Below are 19,425 nucleotides of genomic sequence, written 5' to 3'. Positions count from 1 at the left end.
TACAAATAGGAAAAGGAGTACATCAAGGCTGTATATTATCACCTTGCTTATTTAACTCGGAGAAGGCAATGACAACCCATTCCAGTACTCTTGCCTGGCAAATCCCATGGACGGAAGAGCCTGGAAGGCTGCAGTCCATGGGGTCGCTAGGAGTTGGACATGACTGAGCGACTTCACTTTCACTTTTCACTTTGATGCACTGAAGAAGGAAATGGCAACCCACTCCAGTGTTCTTGCCTGGAGAATCCCAGGGACGGGGGAGCCTGGTGGGCTGCCATCTCTGGGGTCGCACAGAGTCGGACATGACTGAAGTTACTTAGCAGCAGCAGCTTGTTTAACTTACATGAAGAGTACATCATGAGAAATACTGGGCTGGATGAAGCACAAGCTGGAATCAAGATTGCCGGGAGAAATATCAATAACCTCAGATATGCAGATGACACCACCCTTATGGCAGAAAGTGAAGAAGAACTAAAAAGCCTCTTGATGAAAGTGAAAGAGGGGAGTGAAAAAGTTGGCTTAAAGCTCAACACTCAGAAAACAAAGATCATGGCATCCGGTCCCATCAGTTCATGGCAAATAGATGGGAAAACACTGGCTGACTTTATTTTGGGGGGCTCCAAAATCACTGTAGATGGTGATTACAGCCATGAAATTAAAAGACACTTACTCTTTGAAAGGAAAGTTATAATCAACCTAGATAGCATATTATAAAGCAGAGACGTTACTTTGCCAACAAAGGTCTGTATAGTCAGGCCTGTGGTTTTTCCAGTAGTTATGTATGGATGTGAGAGTTGGACTATAAAGAAAGCTGAGCGCCGAAGAATTGATGCTTTTGAACTATGGTGTTGGAGAAGACCGTTGAGAGTCCTTTGGACTGCAAGGAGATCCAGCCCGTCCATCCTTAAGGAGATCAGTCCTGCATGTTCGATGGAAAGACTGATGTTGAAACAGAAACTCTAGTACTTTGGCCACCTGATGGGAAGAGCTGACTCATTTGAAAAACCCTGATGCTGGGAAAGATTGAAGGCAGGAGGAGAAGGGGACGACAGATAAAGAGATGGTTGGATGGTATCACCGACGCAATGGACATGGATTTGAGTAAACTCCAGGAGTTCATGATGGACAGGAAGGCCTGGTGTGCTGCGGTCCATGGGGTTGCAGAGTCAGACGCGACTGAGCAACTGAACTGAACTGAATGAGACATAGACTGACATGAATGCGGGTATATAGACTGACAGAAGGTGGTGGACTATTTCGTATGGTGAGGGGCTGAATGAAGAGTCAGAGTCAGTTGTAATTTTTCAGTATTGTCCACACTGAATCTTGAACATCTCAAGTGTTCTTGAAAAATCACATCTGAATATATGAAGCTGTGAAATGAGACCCAGCTGCATACTTCTCTTTTTGGCAAGTCACCCTCTGAAACTGTGTAGGGAGAAGAGAATCCGCACCCAACTTCTCTAGTTCATACTGTAGGAAAATAATTTCTATAGCTTTCACAATGAGAGAGATATTTTTGTTTCTAGTTTCTGCATTTTCCTGTGTAAAAAAGATTCTATACATATTTGTCCAATTGATAGCGAAAAAACGTTTTAAAAAGAAATTAAATACATTTTTTTGCAAGATTGTTTTAATAGAAAATAGCGTGGATTCATTTATTTATTTTTTTTAAGGTTTTTGTATTTGTGGGTAACTTTTAAATAAGGGAAGATGGTAACACATAAGGATGAATTTGAATTGTCTAAAGTCAGTAGTAATTTCTGTTTGCTACTCTTCAACTTACAAAACTAATGAGAAAGTCCTATTCAAAAATTACCCTTTTAGAAAAAAATTTTAGATGCATGTAATTCAAATTTTAAGTATTTGTCATAATAATTCTCTGCTAATGGATTCACATTGGACAAGATCATATGTCTTATACAATGTACAGTATATTTCAGTTGCATAATTTGCTATGAATTCAATCTCTTTTAGGCAAAACGGGAGAACTAATAGACACCAGATATTTTGACATGTGGGGAGGAAGTAAGTATGAATTACGTGTAACTGTTCTGTTGCTTGCACTAAATCATACCAATATAATGTAGTGCATTAATGAGAAAATAATGGTACTATTTTGTTTTCATTTTGTTTCTTTTCACTGAATGTCCAGCTCATATTTAAATGATTGGTCATACTGCATACACTTTGCTTTTTTATAAAAATTGTTGGTGATGTGTATAATCACACTTGAGATTTGTTAAAGTCTGAGTCCTGTTTTCTGCAGGACAACTAATTCAAAGCTTTAGGCTGCTTTGGGTTTCTGTCTGAAATTTCTAAAAAAAAAAAAAAAAAAAGAATAAGTAATTTGAAGAAGGGCTTAACCAGTGTAATCGTGTTTACCTTACTGAATTGATTTTTTTGCATAAAATTTTCAATCTTAATACTAAGTTCATAACCAGGATTATTATTCAAATAGATGATTATTTGAGACAAGGAGTAGAATTTTCTTTCCAGTTTATTGTACTCAGAGCACTCCACAGATAATCTTCCTAATTTGGCAGTTCCAAGGAGCAGGTGGAAATTAGTCACCAGCCTGCAGAGGGGAAGGACCTGGCACCTCAAAGAAGATGGTGCCTGAAAGAGACAGACTTCTTCCTCAAGTCTAAAGGAAAGCCAACACTGATTTAACTGTTGATTCTTTTCTAAGTTGAGGCTCTCCCCTGCACCTCCTCATCCACTTTATGAATTCCCTGGAAGCCAGCAGTTGTTAGGCTTCCCGATTTTATCTTGTTCTCAGACCATTAAGCTTTTCTAATATTTCTTCAGCCTGTAATGAGATGCCCTGTATTATTTATTTTTTAAATGAGATCAGAACTTTTCATGTTGTCAAAATGTATATCAACTTAAAATATGCCATCAGTTTTAGATTCTAAAGGAATAATTGGTTCTACCAAAATTTATCACATGGAAAACTTATAAACTGTGACCAGAAGCTCTGGTATTTCATCTCAGGTCAGCAAACTACTGCTGAAAATACCCCTCAAATTTAGAAGTAGTTGCCATCTTTGGATTTAAATGGAAGTGATTTGTTAGCTGCTCTGTTACATTTTTTTCTGAATTAAAAATGCTATTATTTTAAGATAGAATCCAGTTTTAGAGAAATCTTTGGAATCTTTGCTGTGGAAAAAAAAACTGAATAGTTTTGAAGTTGTATTAGACTTGGGCATATAGGAATCTGACATTGTGAGGAGTTCAAGATGTAGAATGATTTGTATTGATAGTTCCCAATCAGCCTCTTTGGTATCACTAGTTATAGTCACTGACATGGTTTAATCCTTTGTGAATCTTAATACTTAAGCAGATGAAGCAGGTAATGACTGCAGTATTTGCCTTAATTAGTTTGACTTTTAGTGATAACTAGCTTACATTTCTTCCCCTAGTTTATAGTAAGTAGATATTCCCAGAAGATTCCTTAAATCACTATGGATGTATGTACACTTGTCCCGCAGTATCTGCAGGGTACTGGTTCCAGGACCCTCTACAGATAGCCCGTAATCTTCAAGTGCTCAAGTTCCATAATTGGCCCTCCATACCTGCAGTTCTGCATCCTTGGATTCAACTAAATGAGGATCACATGGTACTGTAGGACTTATTGAAAACAAATCTGTGTATAAATGGACTTCTGAGCTCAAACCCCTGTTGTTCAAGGGTCAGCTGTGCACATATTTATATTATTTTTTTAAATTATAGATCCTGTTGTGCAGTAAATAAAAGTTCTCTTTTTTAGAAAAGTATCTGTGCAAACAACTTTACATATACTCAGGAAGTCCATGAACCTTTCTCCTGTCTCCTAAATTTCTTACTTGAAATCATGTCATACTTTAATATGCTATGGATTTTTCATTTAGTCCCTGGAATATCAGTATGAAACACACACAGGGTGAATCAGAATTGGGAAATTTTAAATTGATGTGAAACTTAATTTTTATCCTGTTCATAAGATTTGTCTCTCTTTTGGTTTCTCTACATTAGAAATTATCAGTTTACAAACACTTCATTTTTTGTACTGTTAAGTTCCAAGAGGTTATCATGATGGTTAGTCATTAAGAAAAAAACAAAAACACTTAACCCTTTCTGTTTTTTTTCAGATGTGGCCCCATTTATTGAGTTTCTGAAGGCCATACAAGATGGAACAATAGTCTTAATGGGAACATATGATGATGGAGCAACCAAGTATGTACATTTCAAAATTTACACAACTTTGCAGATCTATAATTTATAATAACATAAGCAATACATTTTTCAATGAAAAAATTTATAAAACAGTCAAGTAATCCAACTTTCAGATAAACACTGTTAACTTTTTAAAATTTTTCTTTCTTTTTATCATTCATCTGTGATTGTGAAATTAGAGTCACATTGTACATAAAGTTTGTTATACTCTTTTATGTTCTATTTTTAACAACTGTGTATTGTTTTCTCTGACAATAATATTCTTCAGTACCATTTTCTTAACGGCATTTCCCAAAGTGTATCTGTCCTGTGAAACCCCAGTCCTTTAAAAGTGTAATGGCTCTTCTAATCTTTTATCGTGGTAAGTTTCTAGGTCATTTACCCTCCTGGTGCATTTCTTGGGCATTCTCTAGGTGATCACTGTCCCTCTTAAAATGAAGCCCCAAGTTGGACATAGTGTTCCCGAAGTGGTCTGGCCAGTACAGGGTGCAGTGGAGGTGCTCACTCACCATGTTTAAGAAATTACGGTCTGTTCATGAAGACTAGCGTTGCATTCATGTTCTTTAGGGAGTCACGTCACAGTGTTCGTCAGCTTAAAATCTCAGGTCTCTTCATTTGATCTCCGAGGTTTTTTTTTAAATCACTGACAAGTCTGGTCTTTCTCCCCATTCAGAACTTGGTTTCGTTTAATGTGAATGAAGACTTTGTATTCATATATCCTCATTAAATTTAATTTTGCTGTTATTGGCCCACTTGGTCTTGATGCTGACATATGTCCTGTGAGATTTCCATTGTCTAGGCTTTGTACTCTCTCCAGAGTCATTCATATTTCTAAATCTAAGTCAGCAATGACAAACATATTTACTACAGGCAGTGTGCCACCAACTGGAGACCACTTCTAAGGGATTCATCTATTAATCAGCTGCAGAAACAACTTTTCCATTTCCAATGTACTCTAATAATCATACTGTCCAGTTGCTGTTTAATTATTTAATTTTCTGAGACTGTCAGATGCCTGCTTGAAATTTGTGGATGATGCTAATTATAATACCCTGGCTTACTGCCCCAAAACTCCTTTTAAAGTTGAAAGTATGAGATGATGTTTACTTTGCTTTATTAATCCAGCCCCCTTCCTACTACTCTTTCTCTTTATTTTCTTATTCTTTCTTTAATACTCACAGGACCTCCTTCTTGTAATCCTTTCTAAAATTTTGCTGTGAGTTAGATTTAGTTTTATTGAACTATTGTTTTTAAAAATTTCCTTTTTTAAAAAAAAAACTGGAATATTTAACTTTTAACGTCTCAACATCTTCACTTTCCATGATGCTTCTAAAATAACTGACATTACCTTGAAGATTATATTAACAAGTCCCTTAAGAATTTAAGTGTGTGACATGTGGGCCTCGAGGCTTAAATATAAAGTACTTAATATGGACATTCCTGAGCCACTGTTCCCTTTTTATGTTGATCAAAGAATGTTTGCCTCCCTGGAAAAGACAGTTGTGTTTTGATCTCGATATCCTATCATTCTCCTGAAACAGTGGATCCCTTCATTATTTATACTTGGTAGCAAAATTTCTCTCTGTGGCCTTAAGTAATTTTATGAACCTCATCTCATTTTGAGCACTCAGGTCTTCCTGGTAGTAGTATTAAAAGTGTTGTCATTAGTAACATGGTTTGCCTTGTATTTTTGCACACTTCCTTTTCTTAATTTGAACCCATCATGGGATAGATGTGGACTCTGGCAGTTCAAACCCAGGTTGTTCCAGGGTCAGTTATATATCTCCACTGCATCTCACACTGCACTACCTTTTAAAGAAATGGGATATTTTGACATCTGCTATATCAAGCACTCAAAATATTGGCTGTGTAGCATGGTTTTCAACTTTTCTTTGAGCCATGAAATCATCTTTTACTTAGTTACATAGAAGATAGCAAAAAGGAATAATAAAACCTCTCAAATTCTACGTAAGCAGATTAGAAAACTTCAGAAATTGTTGAGGAAGTTGTCTTGTTAGAAACTTGTAGTTATCTAGACACAGGGACATGTGGCATGGGTACCCAAGCCCACCCCAGGTTTGATTATTCACTGGGAGGAATCCAGGACTCGGCTTATAGACCTGCTCACTCAGGGCTATGATTTGTTACAGCAAAATGATGCAAAGCAGAATCCACGAAGGGCAGCTAGTTCAGAGCGGAGTCTGGAGGGAACCAGGGCACCAGGCCTGAGTTTCCAAGAGTCCTCTCCCAAGTGGAGTGACACAGAACATGCTTAATTCCTCTAGCAACAGATTGTGAAAACACGGGGACATGCTGTCCACCAGGGAAGCTTATTAGAGCTCATGGCCCAGGGTTTTTACTGGGAACTGGTCATGAGGCACCGTCTGCCTTATACATCCCCAAATTCCAGATTCCCAGCCAGAAAGTAGATGTTTGGCATAAACTACTTTGTTTGCACAGTTTAGACACATGAGAGCCATCCTGATCAGTTCTGGGAATGGAGGGACCCTCCCCAAATCCAAGCTTCCAGAGCCAGTCAAGGACCAGTCTTGCTCTTAGGCCTTTCTAAGCCCTGCTGTAGTAATCCTTTTCTGCTTAGGACCTCAAGGTATTCTCAAAGGAAAGTAAGGAAAGATGAGCAGAATCAAAATGAAAAGCTTAGTTTCCCATTGCTGCTAGATTGGTTAGTTTATTCATGCAGATCAAAACAATTTCTGAAATTTGAAATCCAGAAGGAAAAGACTGCCCTTCATTATATTTCTTAATTGTAAAAATTTTTAGATAAGAAAAAATTGCAGGTACTTCTGGCATGGGGCCAGGCCTGCATTTGGGTAAACACCTACTGTGAAGGCATTTTTTTGTATATAAAGCAATCTCTTGGCATTTGTGAACCTAACATTCAGCTATTTACAAGCAGCCCTGAAGCCTGCACCCTGAGATGCAATTTGTGATTTTTCTGAGATGTAACTGACTGAAGCCCATAGGCCTTCCTCCAGGAGGTTGTCACTAGGCTGCCCTAGTAAGCATGACCTCTGCTCTGCACCATTTATTGTAGATAAAGCAGCAAAACTCACTACTAGCACTGATGATACTAGTAAAATGTTCTAATTAAGGGGCCAGCAGTAGAACATTTGAATAAACTAAAGAATGGAATGTAATAGTTTGCAGATCCATGACATACGAACACTTCAGAAACAAGAAAACAGTTCATATAGTACTTTCAGGAGATGTCCATCTCCTACAGAAATTGCTTACCAAGTAAGCAGATGAATGAAAGTGATAGCAATTCATGTAAGGATGATTACAAGAAATACAGCTACAGACCCACTTTGGGGAGAAAGCCAGACGCAAGTACGTGTAGTTGTGTGTGAAGTTGTCAGAATCTTCAGAAACAGACTTCCCTGGTCCTTTTGCACAGCCATTTCATTTATTTTGATTTCCCTTGGTTATAAATGCATCACTTGATATAGTTATGAATCTGAAAGACTTAGTATTCCAGGGCTGCCCCTGATTTTCTCACTGATTCTTATGACCTTTCCCAGGAGGGCAGCAGTGCCCAAGCTGTGGTTAAAACAGATTCACTGCCCCCTGGATGTGACTAATTGTGAAAGGCTAATGACATATGTAGCTCTATCCTGTTCATGAAGCTTTTTTTTTTTTTTTTAACATAAAGTATCCTGTTTATCTTCAGGTTAGTTACATGAGAACTGTCTTGCCAGTTTCAGATACTTCACATAAAATATTTAATGCCCTAAAAATATTTGAAAAACTTGAGTCATTTTGCAAACATTTGAAGTTAACAGATAAAGTCAGGTCTCTTATATTTGCATTTAGAATTGAGTATAAACTCATTGTATGTCAAATAAAATTATTTTTTAAATGTTATCAGTCCCAATCAGTAATCAGGACTTTCCTGTTGATAAATGTGTTATTATCTCTTCAGGCAAAAAGTACTGTTATGAAGTAGATATAAGTAAACATAGTGTTAGAAACATCCAGATTTCTATTAGCACTTACCTTAATTCTACTCAAATGTAATTTATAAAGACTGTAGTGGAGATTTAAAGTGATTTTTAATTTTACAAAGATGTTGACTACTTAAGAGCTTGTATTAGCCTGAATAGGTACCTACTGACAAAAATGACAGTTTCCCATTTTTATTTGATGGAATGTAGATGAAAATGAACTGTTGTTGTGAAATTAAGATACATAAAAGGTACTTCTAAATAGCATAAGCTAGAAATTTATTTGCTAGATTTCATAACTTTCATCATTAAAGATTTCAAATAGTAGGAATGTTACTCTGATAAAATTTATTTTTTTATGTTCTCTTATTTAAGCCAGGGTTTTCTCATTTATTTCATGGTTGTATGTTAAATATTGTAAGTGTATCAGTATTCGTTAGACCACATACAGTACACTACATTTACTGTATCATTCTTTTTCTCTCTCTTCAAGACTCAATGATGAGGCCCGGCGGCTGATTGCTGAACTGGGGAGTACATCTATTACTCATCTTGGTTTCAGAGACAACTGGGTCTTCTGTGGTGGAAAAGGCATTAAGACAAAAAGCCCTTTTGAACAGGTTAGTGTCTCAGACTTCATAATTAATGGGCAACAGCAATTGTGTGAAACCATACAGTATGTATTCCTATCCCAGTTATTTGCAACTTAGATAAAGCAGACATTAAATATGTTTCCATAATATGTTTCCATATTTTCCATAGGTTCCTGGCAATCAGTTATTTGGAATAATCATGACACTATTTTAATTTTAAAATTAAAAAAATTGTCTAATTATACATGAAATTTTTTTCCTATGTGACAATGCATTGGCCTATGATTACTTGTATCATAAGACCTTTCAGCTAAAAATTTTAGCTGAACTTTTGATATTAGAATCAGTGAAGTACAGAAATACTTTAGAACTTAATAGAATGTAAACTTATTTTTGACTTACAAAGGATCTTTAAAGACCATCTGTGGTGTTTTGTTCTTTCAGCTCTTCTTTGAAGGTCTGCCAGTGTATGCCATACCCCAGGCATTGCTCATCTAATATCTTGAACACTAGTTTATATGTTAGTAGAAGTGTTACTGAAATGAGTATGCTTAATTATGTTATTGCAGATATGCAGTTTGCTAAAGTACTATACTGTGGTTGTGTTCCAACAGCACATAAAGAACAATAAGGACACAAATAAATACGAAGGATGGCCCGAAGTTGTAGAAATGGAAGGATGCATTCCCCAGAAGCAAGACTGACTTGGAGAAAACTGAAGGGAGCACACTTTCACTGTTAGTGGGAAAGCTCTACCAGAAAAACCACATGTAAATATTTTAAGAGCATGCAGCCATCTCGGTGTGTGCATGTCCATTATCTCTTTTGATATCAGGATTATTTATTGCTGACGTAAATAGCTGTCTTTGTAAATAGTCATCAGCATAAGCAAATCACTGAACCATTTTCAAGCACATCTCTCTAATGGTACAATGTTCAGACCATGATGCTAATGGCATCTTTTAATTCTAAAAGCATACCAATGGATAACTGAACAGATATGAAAAATATATTGATATATATACTAGTCGCTGTGAAAATCTATCATGGAATGATATGGATTTTAGGGAGCAGACTTTGTTTTCTTTTACATATATATATGTATATTGCCTTCTGATGATGGTATCTTTTAAATTAAAAAGATATTGGGCTAGTTGTGTGTGTAATGTTACTTTACAGTCTGACTCCCCTGTTGTATTTCTTTTCTTAGTCTTTTTCTTCCCTTCCCAAGAAACCTATAAATAAAATAAGAAAACATATCAAATACATGAAAAGCACAACAGAATTCTTTGTTTAATGTATACAGTACAAAGTAAATATATAAATGTAGATGACATTCAGAACTGTAGTTTGATGGATTTTGTGTTAGCAGTGCGAATAACTTGATTTTGCATAAGCTATTCAGAGTGAGGCAGGAGGGGGCAACTCCCCAGAGCTGAGGAATCTGGCCAGGTCCCTTCCCCAGCCTTAGTAGGTCATTCAGGACAGCATATCAGTACAGTTAGAACCTTACTGGCCTAAGTTTTCCTTATTTAATTGTTCTCAGCCTTAACCAAGTGGTTTAGAAAGAGGCACACTTTAATGTCACAATGATTTTAGATTGTAATTCCAGAGATTCTGTATTTACTTTCATCTGACTTCCTGATAGTAATTTTTGCCTGAAAAGAAACAACATATTTATTTATCAATAAAAAAGTCCTAATGAACTGATTGGGACTGATAACAGTTAAGAAATAATTTTATTTGATACACAGTGACTTCATACCCAATTCTACCTAAAAATATAAAAAATCCAACTTTTTTGTTAACTTCAGATGTTCACAAAATGACTCAAGTTTCTTAGAATATTTTTAGGGCATTAAATATTATGTGTGAAGTATCTTAAGCTAGAACATAAAAAATGTAATGAACAAACTGCCACTCACAGTAAAAGGCAGCACTTCAATTTTGGATCTAAATTTTAGATGCCTTACATAAAGAAAAACTAAAAGCAGTATTTTTTATTTTGCTATAAACTGAGTTAGAAGTTATTAAATATCAATGAGTTTGGGGGTACTGTTTCTTCCCTCAAACTGAATGTAATTCATGAATCAATGCACCTTACATTCTAAGCAATTTTTGTAAACTTTTCAGATTTTTGGTGCTGATACAGTAAATCACTTTCAGCATGTATCTTTTAGCATTTCAAATACTTCCTGTGATTCTGTAAATTTAAAAAACAGCTATTTTACAGTTCCAGGGTTTGTGAAATAAGTATTGCTTTTTTTTTTTTTCAAGTAATGAGAATAAATATTCTTGGTTTTGCATTTGTTTTTTTTTTTAATTTTTTTTGTATTATCTGGCAAAGTAATATACCTACAGAACTTCACATTGAGGTTTTATTGTCCTGCTTAACATGCAAAATTTAAGTCACTCCTGTGGTTAAACACACTAATATCCTCAGGATATATCTTAACATAAATAGGATTTAAGTATCTAGGTGACAAGACTTCTATTTCAAGATAAGGACTAACATGATAGCTTTATAAAGGTGTGTAAAATGTCAAAAGATTGGCTATTTAATTGCTTTCATGCAGTTTGCTATTGTTTCAATTCTGTCTTGTATGGTTTGTGTCAACATAACTTTGAAAGCAATAATTTTACTGTATTTTACTTTCAGATAACTTTTAAAAATCAGCATTGTAAATGCAACAATGCTCATTTAGTGTTCAGAATTTTCATTAAAATAAGAAATTTGGCATTAACACTTTGGTCTTTTAAATGGTGTTTAAGGACTTATGGATGTATATTTTTTATTTGTAATCATAGATAGATGCAGTCCCAAGAAAAGTTTATTATGATATGCCTGTTAAAATACAGCAAAGACAGTAGGAAAAAAAGTGTTATTGGGGAAATTAAAGAAAAATTGAGCCAGAATCTTTATATTCCTGACTTTGATTAAAATTTATCATTGTTCTTTCTATGTTGTATTCATTTTCAAATGAATTATATGATATTTTGTAATTTTTTTGCCAGATGAAGCTCAATGCCTTTAGCCTGAAATGCACTTTATACTTAGTTTATACATATTATAAATAAATTGACCCCTCCACAAAGATGATAGTTTCATTCAATTTCATTGACATGCCCCATTTTTAAATGAAAGAATGAGAAATGTGCTGTGTTCAGTTAGGAAAGCAGTTGAAAGTAAAAATGCATTTAGAGTATTTTAAAAAATGAACATGAAAGGGGAAAAACTGCTGTGTTGATCAGGAAAAAGATTTGCCACTCAACCTCTTCAGTTGGGCCTCCTCATGTAAATGAGGAGTTGTAGGATAAAGTACCAGAATTTACTTTTTCTTAAGCATTCCTCAGAAGCATTCCTTTGCTGTCTCTTCCCAGGGTGACTCTTCTGTTGCATACCTGGGTTTTGGTCGTTACATGTCAGTAGCTAGGTAATCTCTGTTTCCCTCAAAGCTCCCTTGATTTTTTTTAAAATTTAGTTATTTTTAATTGAAGAATAATTGCCACTGATGAAAGAAATCAAAGATGTCACAAATAGATGGAGAAACATACCATGTTCATGGATCAGAAGAACCAATATAGTGAAAATGAGTATACTACCTAAAGCAATCTATAGATTCAATGCAATCTCTATCAAGCTACCAATGGTATTTCTCAGAGAACTAGAACAAATAATTTCACAATTTGTATGGAAATACAAAAAACCTCGAATAGCCAAAGCAATCTTGAGAAAGAAGAATGGAACTAGAGGAATCAACTTGCCTGGCTTCAGGCTATCCTACAAAGCAACAGTCATCAAAACAGTATGGTACTGGCACAAAGACAGAAACATAAATCAATGGAACAAAATAGAAAGCCCAGAGATAAATCCACGTACCTATGGACACCTTATCTTTGGCAAAGGAGGCAAGAATATACAATGAAGAAGAGACAATCTCTTTAACAAGTGGTGCTGGGAAAACTGGTCAACCACTTGTAAAAGAATGAAACTAGAACACTTTCTAACACTATACACAAAAATAAACTCAAAATGGATTAAAGATCTAAATGTAAGACCAGAAACTAGAACTCCTAGATGAAAACTTAGCAAAACACTCTGATGTAAATCATAGCAGGATCCTCTATGACCCACCTCCCAGAGTAATGGAAATAAAAGAAAAAATAAAAAACTTGGACCTAATTAAACTTAAAATCTTTTGCACAATGAAGGAAACTATAAGCAAGGTGAAAAGACAGCCCTCAGAATGGGAGAAAATAATAGCAAATGAAGCAACTGACAAAGAATTAATCTCAAAAATATGCAAGCAACTCCAGAAAAGTAAGCAACCCAACCAAAAAATGGGCCAAAAAACTAAACAGACATTTCTCCAAAGAAGACATCCAGATGGCTAACAAAAACATGAAAAGATGTTCAACATCACTCATTATTAGAGAAATGCAAACCAAAATCACAATGAGGTACCTAAAATCTCACACCGGTCAGAATGACTACTGTCCAAAAGTCTACAAACAATAAATGCTGGAGAGGGTGTGGAGGAAAAGAAACTCTTACACTGTTGATGGGAATACAAACTAGTACAGCCACTATGGAGAACAGTGTGGAGATTCCTTAAAAAACTGGAAATAGAACTGCCATACAACCCAGCAATCCCACTGCTGGGCATACACACCGAGGAAACCAGAACTGAAAGAGACACATGTAACACAATGTTCATCGCAGCACTGTTTACAATAGCTAGGACATGGAAGCAACCTAGATGTCCATCAGCAGATGAATGGATAAGAAAGCTGTGGTACATATACACAATGGAATATTACTCAGCTATTAAAAAGAATGCATTTGAATCAATTCTAATGAGGTGGATGAAACTGGAGCCTATTATTCAGAACGAAGTAAGTCAAAAAGGACAACACCAATACAGTATGTTAACACATATATATGGAATTTAGAAATATGGTAATGATGACCCTATATGTGAGACAGCAAAAGAGATAACAGATGTAAAGAACAGACTTTTGGACTCTTGGGAGAAGGCAAGGGTGGGATGATTTGAGAGAATAGCACTGAAACATGTATATTATCATATGTGAAATAGATCGCCACTCCAGGTTCAGTACATGAGACAGGGTGCTCAGGCTTGGTGCACTGGGATGACCCTGAGGGATGGGATGGGAAGGGATGTGGGAGGGAGGTTCAGGATGGGGAATAATAATTATAAAAAGAATTAAAAAAAAAAGAATAATTGCTTTACAGTATTGGTTTCTGCTGTATATCAACATGAATCAGCTATAGGTACACATATGTCCCCTCCCTCTTGAACCTCCTTCCCATCTCTCACCCCATCCCAACCCCTCTAGATTGTTATAGAGCATTCAGTTTGAAAGCTCCCTCAATTTAACCTGGCCTCAGCCTCTCATTGTTCCTTTCCCTGACCCTGTCTCCTTTCTTGAGGTTCCAGTAAAATCAAGTGTTCTTGTGGTTTAGTCACCAAGTCGTGTCCGACTCTTCTGGCCCCATGGCTTGTAGCCCACCAGGCTCAAGAATATGGGGTGGGTTGCCATTTCCTTCTCCAGTAGATCTTCCCAACCCAGGGATCGAACCCACATCTCCTGCATTGGCAGGCAGATCTGTCATCCTGCCCCAGAGCCTTCCCCCATCCAGGGAGGGTTAGAGTACCAAGGGCAACTGAATTAAGGACATACTTTCAACACTACAATGTCTCAGATTCTAGGAGTCCTCAGAAAGGAATAGGAATTGCCAGCCCTACATTTAGAAACAAAAGAGAGGTTTCTCTGGGGTTTGTTCCACGGGTAGTTTATAAGCATAAAACACAGCCAAGACCTACAGCTACTTCACAGGTACAGCGAGCTGCCATTGCTAAGCTCACTGTTCAGCTCTATAGAAATCATGCCCATCACTGGAGTGCATCAACTATTGAAAGAACAAGTTGAAACTCAGTTGGCAAAAGATATTCCCTTCATTGTAAGCTCCTAGTTTCCATATAATCAGCCCATACTGTGACCGCAACCATGAAATTAAAAGATGCTTGCTCCTTGGAAGAAAAGTTATGACAAATCTAGAAAGCATATTAAAAAGCAGAGACATTACTTTGCCAACAAAGTTCCATCTAGTCAAAGTTATGGCTTTTCCAGTAGTCATGTACGGATGTGAGAGGTGGACCATAAAGAAGGCTGAGCACCAAAGCATAGATGCTTTTGAACTGTGGTGTTGAAGACTCTTGAGATTCCCCTGTACTGCAAGAAGATCCAGCCACTCAATTCTAAAGGAAATCAGTCCTGAATATTCATTGGAAGGACTGATGCTGAAGCTGAAACCCCAATCCTTTGGCCACCTGATACGAAGATCCGACTCATTGGAAAAGACCCTGATGCTGGGAAAAATTGAGGGCAGGAGGAGAAGGGGATGACAGAGGATGAGATTGTTGGATGGCATCACCGACTCAATAGATGTGAGTTTGAGCAAGCTCCGGGAGTTGGTGATGAATAGGGAAGCCTGGTGTCAGCTGCAGTCCATGGGGTTGCAAAGAGTCGGTGATACTTTAAATGAAGCCATTAGGGTTTCCTTCTTGTTGACCCTGTCCTTTACATGCTGCTGCTACTGCTGCTAAGTCACTTCAGTCATGTCCGACTCTGTGTGACCACATAGATGGCAGCCCACCAGGCTCCTCCGTCCCTAGGATTCTCCAGGCAAGAAAACTGGAGTGGGTTGCCAGTTCCTTCTCCAGTTCATGAAAGTGAAAAGTGAAAGTGAAGTCACTCAGTCATGCATGACTCTTGGCGACCTCATGGACTGCAGCCCATCAGGCTCTTCCATCCATGGGACTTTTCCCAGGCAAGAGTACTGGAGTGGGGTGCCATCGCCTTTACATGCTAGTCATGTTTCAGCCATAGAGTGGCTGCCTCTTTTTTCTTCCAACCCGATCATATCAAGTGTTATGGTCTGAATATTTGTGTCCCCTCAGAATTCGTATGTTGCAACCTAATCCCCAGTGTGATGGTATTTAAAGCTGGGGCTTTTGGAAGGGGATTAAGGCTAATAGAGTTTTGCCAAGAGAATGCACTGGTCATAGCAAACACCCTCTTCCAATAACACAAGAGAAGACTCTACACATGGACATCACCAGATGGTCAACACGAAAATCAGATTGATTATATTCTTTCCAGCCAAAGATGGAGAAGCTCTATACAGTCAGCAAAAACAAGACCGAGAGCTGACTGTGGCTCAGATCATGAACTCCTTATTGTCACATTCAGACTTAAATTGAAGAAAGTGAGGAAAACCACTAGACCATTCAGGTATGACCTAAATCAAATCCCTTATGATTATACAGTGGAAGTGAGAAATAGATTTAAGGGACTAGATCTGATAGATAGAGTGCCTGATGAACTATGGACAGAGGTTCATGACATTGTCCAGGAGAAAGGGATCAAGACCATCCCCATGGAAAAGAAATACAAAAAAGCAAAATGACTGTCCGGGGAGGCTTTACAAATAGCTGTGAAAAGAAGAGAAGTGAAAAGTAAAGGAGAAAAAGATATAAGCATCTGAATGCAGAGTTCCAAAGAATAGCAAGGAGAGATAAGAAAGCCTTCTTCAGTGATAAGTGCAAAGAAATAGAGGAAAAGAACAGAATGGGAAAGACTAGAGATCTCTTCAAGAAAACTAGAGATACCAAGGGAACATTTCATGCAAAGATGGGCTTGATAAAGGACAGAAATGGTATGGACCTAACAGAAGCAGAAGATATTAAGAAGAGGTGGCAAGAATACACAGAAGAACTGTACAAAAAAGATCTTCACAACCCAGATAATCATGATGGTGTGATCACTCACGTAGAGCCAGACATCCTGGAGTGTGAAGTCAAGTGGGCCTTAGAAAGCATCACTACGAACAAAGCTAGTGGAGGTGATGGAATTCCAGTTGAGCTATTTCAAATCCTGAAAGATGACGCTGTGAAAGTGCTGCACTCAATATGCCAGCAAATTTGGAAAACTCAGCAGTGGCCACAGGACTGGAAAAGGTCAGTTTTCATTCCAATCCCAAAGAAAGGCAATGCCAAAGAATGTTCAAACTACCGCACAATTGCACTCATCTCACACGCTAGTGGCTCAGACGGTAAAGCATCTGTCTGCAATGCAGGAGATGCGGGTTCGATCCCTGGGTTGGGAAGATCCTCTGGAGAAGGAAATGGCAGCCCACTCCAGTATTCTTGCCTGGAAAATCCCATGGACTACGGAGCCTGGTAAGTTACCATCCATGGGGTTGCAAAGAGTCAGACACGACTGAGTGACTTCACTTCGCTTCACTTCACATGCTAGTAAAGTGATGCACAAAATTCTTCAAGCCAGGCTTCAGGAATACGTGAACTATGAACTTCAGATGTTCAAGCTGGTTTTAGAAAGGCAGAGGAACCAGAGATCAAATTGCCAACATCCACTGGATCATGGAAAGAGGAAGAGAGTTCCAGAAAAACATCTATTTCTGCTTTATTGACTATGCCAAAGCCTTTGACTGTGTGGATCACAATCAACTGTGGAAAATTCTTCAAGAGATGGGAATGCCAGACCACCTGACCTGCCTCTTGAGAAACCTGTATGCAGGTCAGGAAACAACAGTTAGAACTGGACATGGAACAGCACACTGGTTCCAAAAAGGAAGAGGAGTACGTCAAGGCTGTGTATTGTCACCCTGCTTATTTAACTTCTATGCAGAGTACATCATGAGAAACGCTGGACTGGAAGAAGCACAAGCTGGAATCAAGATTGCCGGGAGAAATATCAGTCACCTCAGATATGTAGATGACATCACCCTTATGGCAGAAAGTGAAGAGGAACTAAAAAGCCTCTTGATGAAAGTGAAAGAGGAGAGTGGAAAAGTTGGCTTAAAGCTCAACATTCAGAAAACTAAGATCATGGCATCTGGTCCAATCACTTCATGGCAAATAGATGGGGAAACAGTGGAAACAGTGGCTGACTTTATTTTTCTGGGCTCCAAAATCACTGCAGATGGTGATTGCAGCCATGAAATTAAAAGACGCTTACTCCTTGGAAGGAAAGTTATGACCAATCTAGATAGCATATTCAAAAGCAGAGACATTACTTTGCCAACAAGGTCCGTCTAGTCAATGCTGCTTTCTCCTGTGGTCATGTATGGATGTGAGAGTTGGACTGTGAAGAAAGCTGAGTACCAAATTGATGCTTTTGAACTGTGGTGTTGGAGAAGATTCGTGAGAGTCCCTTGGACTGCAAGGAGATCCAACCAGTCCATTCTAAAGGAGATCAGTCCTGGGAGTTCATTGGAAGGACCAATGCTAATGCTGAAACTCCAATACTTTGGCCACCTCATGGGAAGAGTTGACTCATTGGAAAAGACTCTGATGCTTGGAGGGATTGGGGGCAGGAGGAGAAGGGGACAACAGAGGATGAGATGGCCAGATGGCATCACCAACTGGATGGACATGAGTTTGAGTAAACTCCAGGAGTTGGTGATGGACAGGGAGGCCTGGTATGCTGCAATTCATGGGATGGTAAAGAGTGAGACACAACTAAGTGGCTGAACTGAACTGAACTAAATCATAAGGGTGGAGCCCTAACAAATGGGATTATTGTCTTTATAAAACAGACCCCAGAGAGCTTCTTGGCTGGGCTTCTCTGCCATGTGAGGATACAGTGAGGAGATGGTCATCTGTGAACCAGGACATAGCCCTCCAGACACTGAATCTGTTGTCACCTTGATCTTGGACTCCCCAGTGTCCAGAACTGTAAGAAATACAGGTACTATTTATAAGCCACCCAGTTTGCGGTGTTTTGTTAAAGCAGCCCGTACAGACCAAGACACCAAGCCAGACGGGGACCGCGTAAATGACTAGGATAGCAAGATCATCAGATAGGACACAGCTCTTCACCTAAGGTTCTCCTTGACCTCCAAGCTCTTGACTATATACTACCTACCCTTCTACTCTAAGGCTTCCCTGGTGGCTCAGATGGTAAAGAATTTCCCTGCAATGCAAGAGACCTGGGTTCTATCCCTGATTTGGGAAGGTTTTCCCAGAGAATGGAATGGCTACCCACTGCAGAATTCTTGCTTAAAAATTCCATGGACAGAGGAGCCTGGTGGGAGGAGCCTGGTGGGCCACAGTCCATGGGCTCTCAAAGAGTCGAACACAACTGAGCAACTAACACTTTCACTTCCACTCTACCCACACTGACACCAAACTCCCTTTCATAGGCAGAAGTTAAGCTTTTGTGTATTTCCATGCAACTAGCTTTCAGATGATCACATGATACAGTTCCACATGCTGGCCCCCATGAGTATGTGAAATTATGTGACTTCAGCCAGAGGCAAGGCATGTTTTCTGATCCTTCCTGTGGCAGCAGCTGAGTCTTAGAGGACAGTCTGCTGAAGCTCCAGGATGGGAGACACAAAAACCTTCAAATACTCCACTCATCTCCTGGGACTGTCATCAGGTCAGAGGAGATGCTGAGATCTGGCGGACCCCCTTGACCCTAGCATTGGCTTCTTGTGAAGGTTCTTACCACACACGGCAGTTCCTGGACAAGAGAGGAATCTTGAATGGGAACTTTGAAACCCTTTTTTTTTCTTTTCTTTTCTTTTTTTTTTTTTT

General features: G+C 38.3%; 1 protein-coding gene across 5 annotated transcripts in view; it reads left to right on the top strand.

Moving 5' to 3' along the window:
• Positions 1–11,871, top strand: part of FAM3C (FAM3 metabolism regulating signaling molecule C) — a 53,777-nt gene extending 41,906 nt beyond the window's left edge. For all 5 annotated transcript variants that reach the window (XM_069588274.1, XM_069588276.1, XM_069588275.1 and 2 more), the window contains 4 exons: positions 1,978–2,028; positions 4,134–4,218; positions 8,677–8,803; positions 9,391–11,871. In XM_069588274.1, the coding sequence (XP_069444375.1) occupies positions 1,978–2,028; positions 4,134–4,218; positions 8,677–8,803; positions 9,391–9,480 (353 nt within the window). In that variant the 3' untranslated portion in view covers positions 9,481–11,871. The remainder of the gene's footprint in view (positions 1–1,977; positions 2,029–4,133; positions 4,219–8,676; positions 8,804–9,390) is intronic.
• The last annotated feature ends 7,554 nt before the right edge of the window (positions 11,872–19,425 follow it).

Source organism: Ovis canadensis, chromosome 4, assembly GCF_042477335.2.
Source record: "Ovis canadensis isolate MfBH-ARS-UI-01 breed Bighorn chromosome 4, ARS-UI_OviCan_v2, whole genome shotgun sequence".
NCBI lineage: Eukaryota > Metazoa > Chordata > Mammalia > Artiodactyla > Bovidae > Ovis > Ovis canadensis.
Note: the sequence above shows the minus strand (reverse complement) of the source record. Positions and strands in the feature narration are given on the sequence as shown.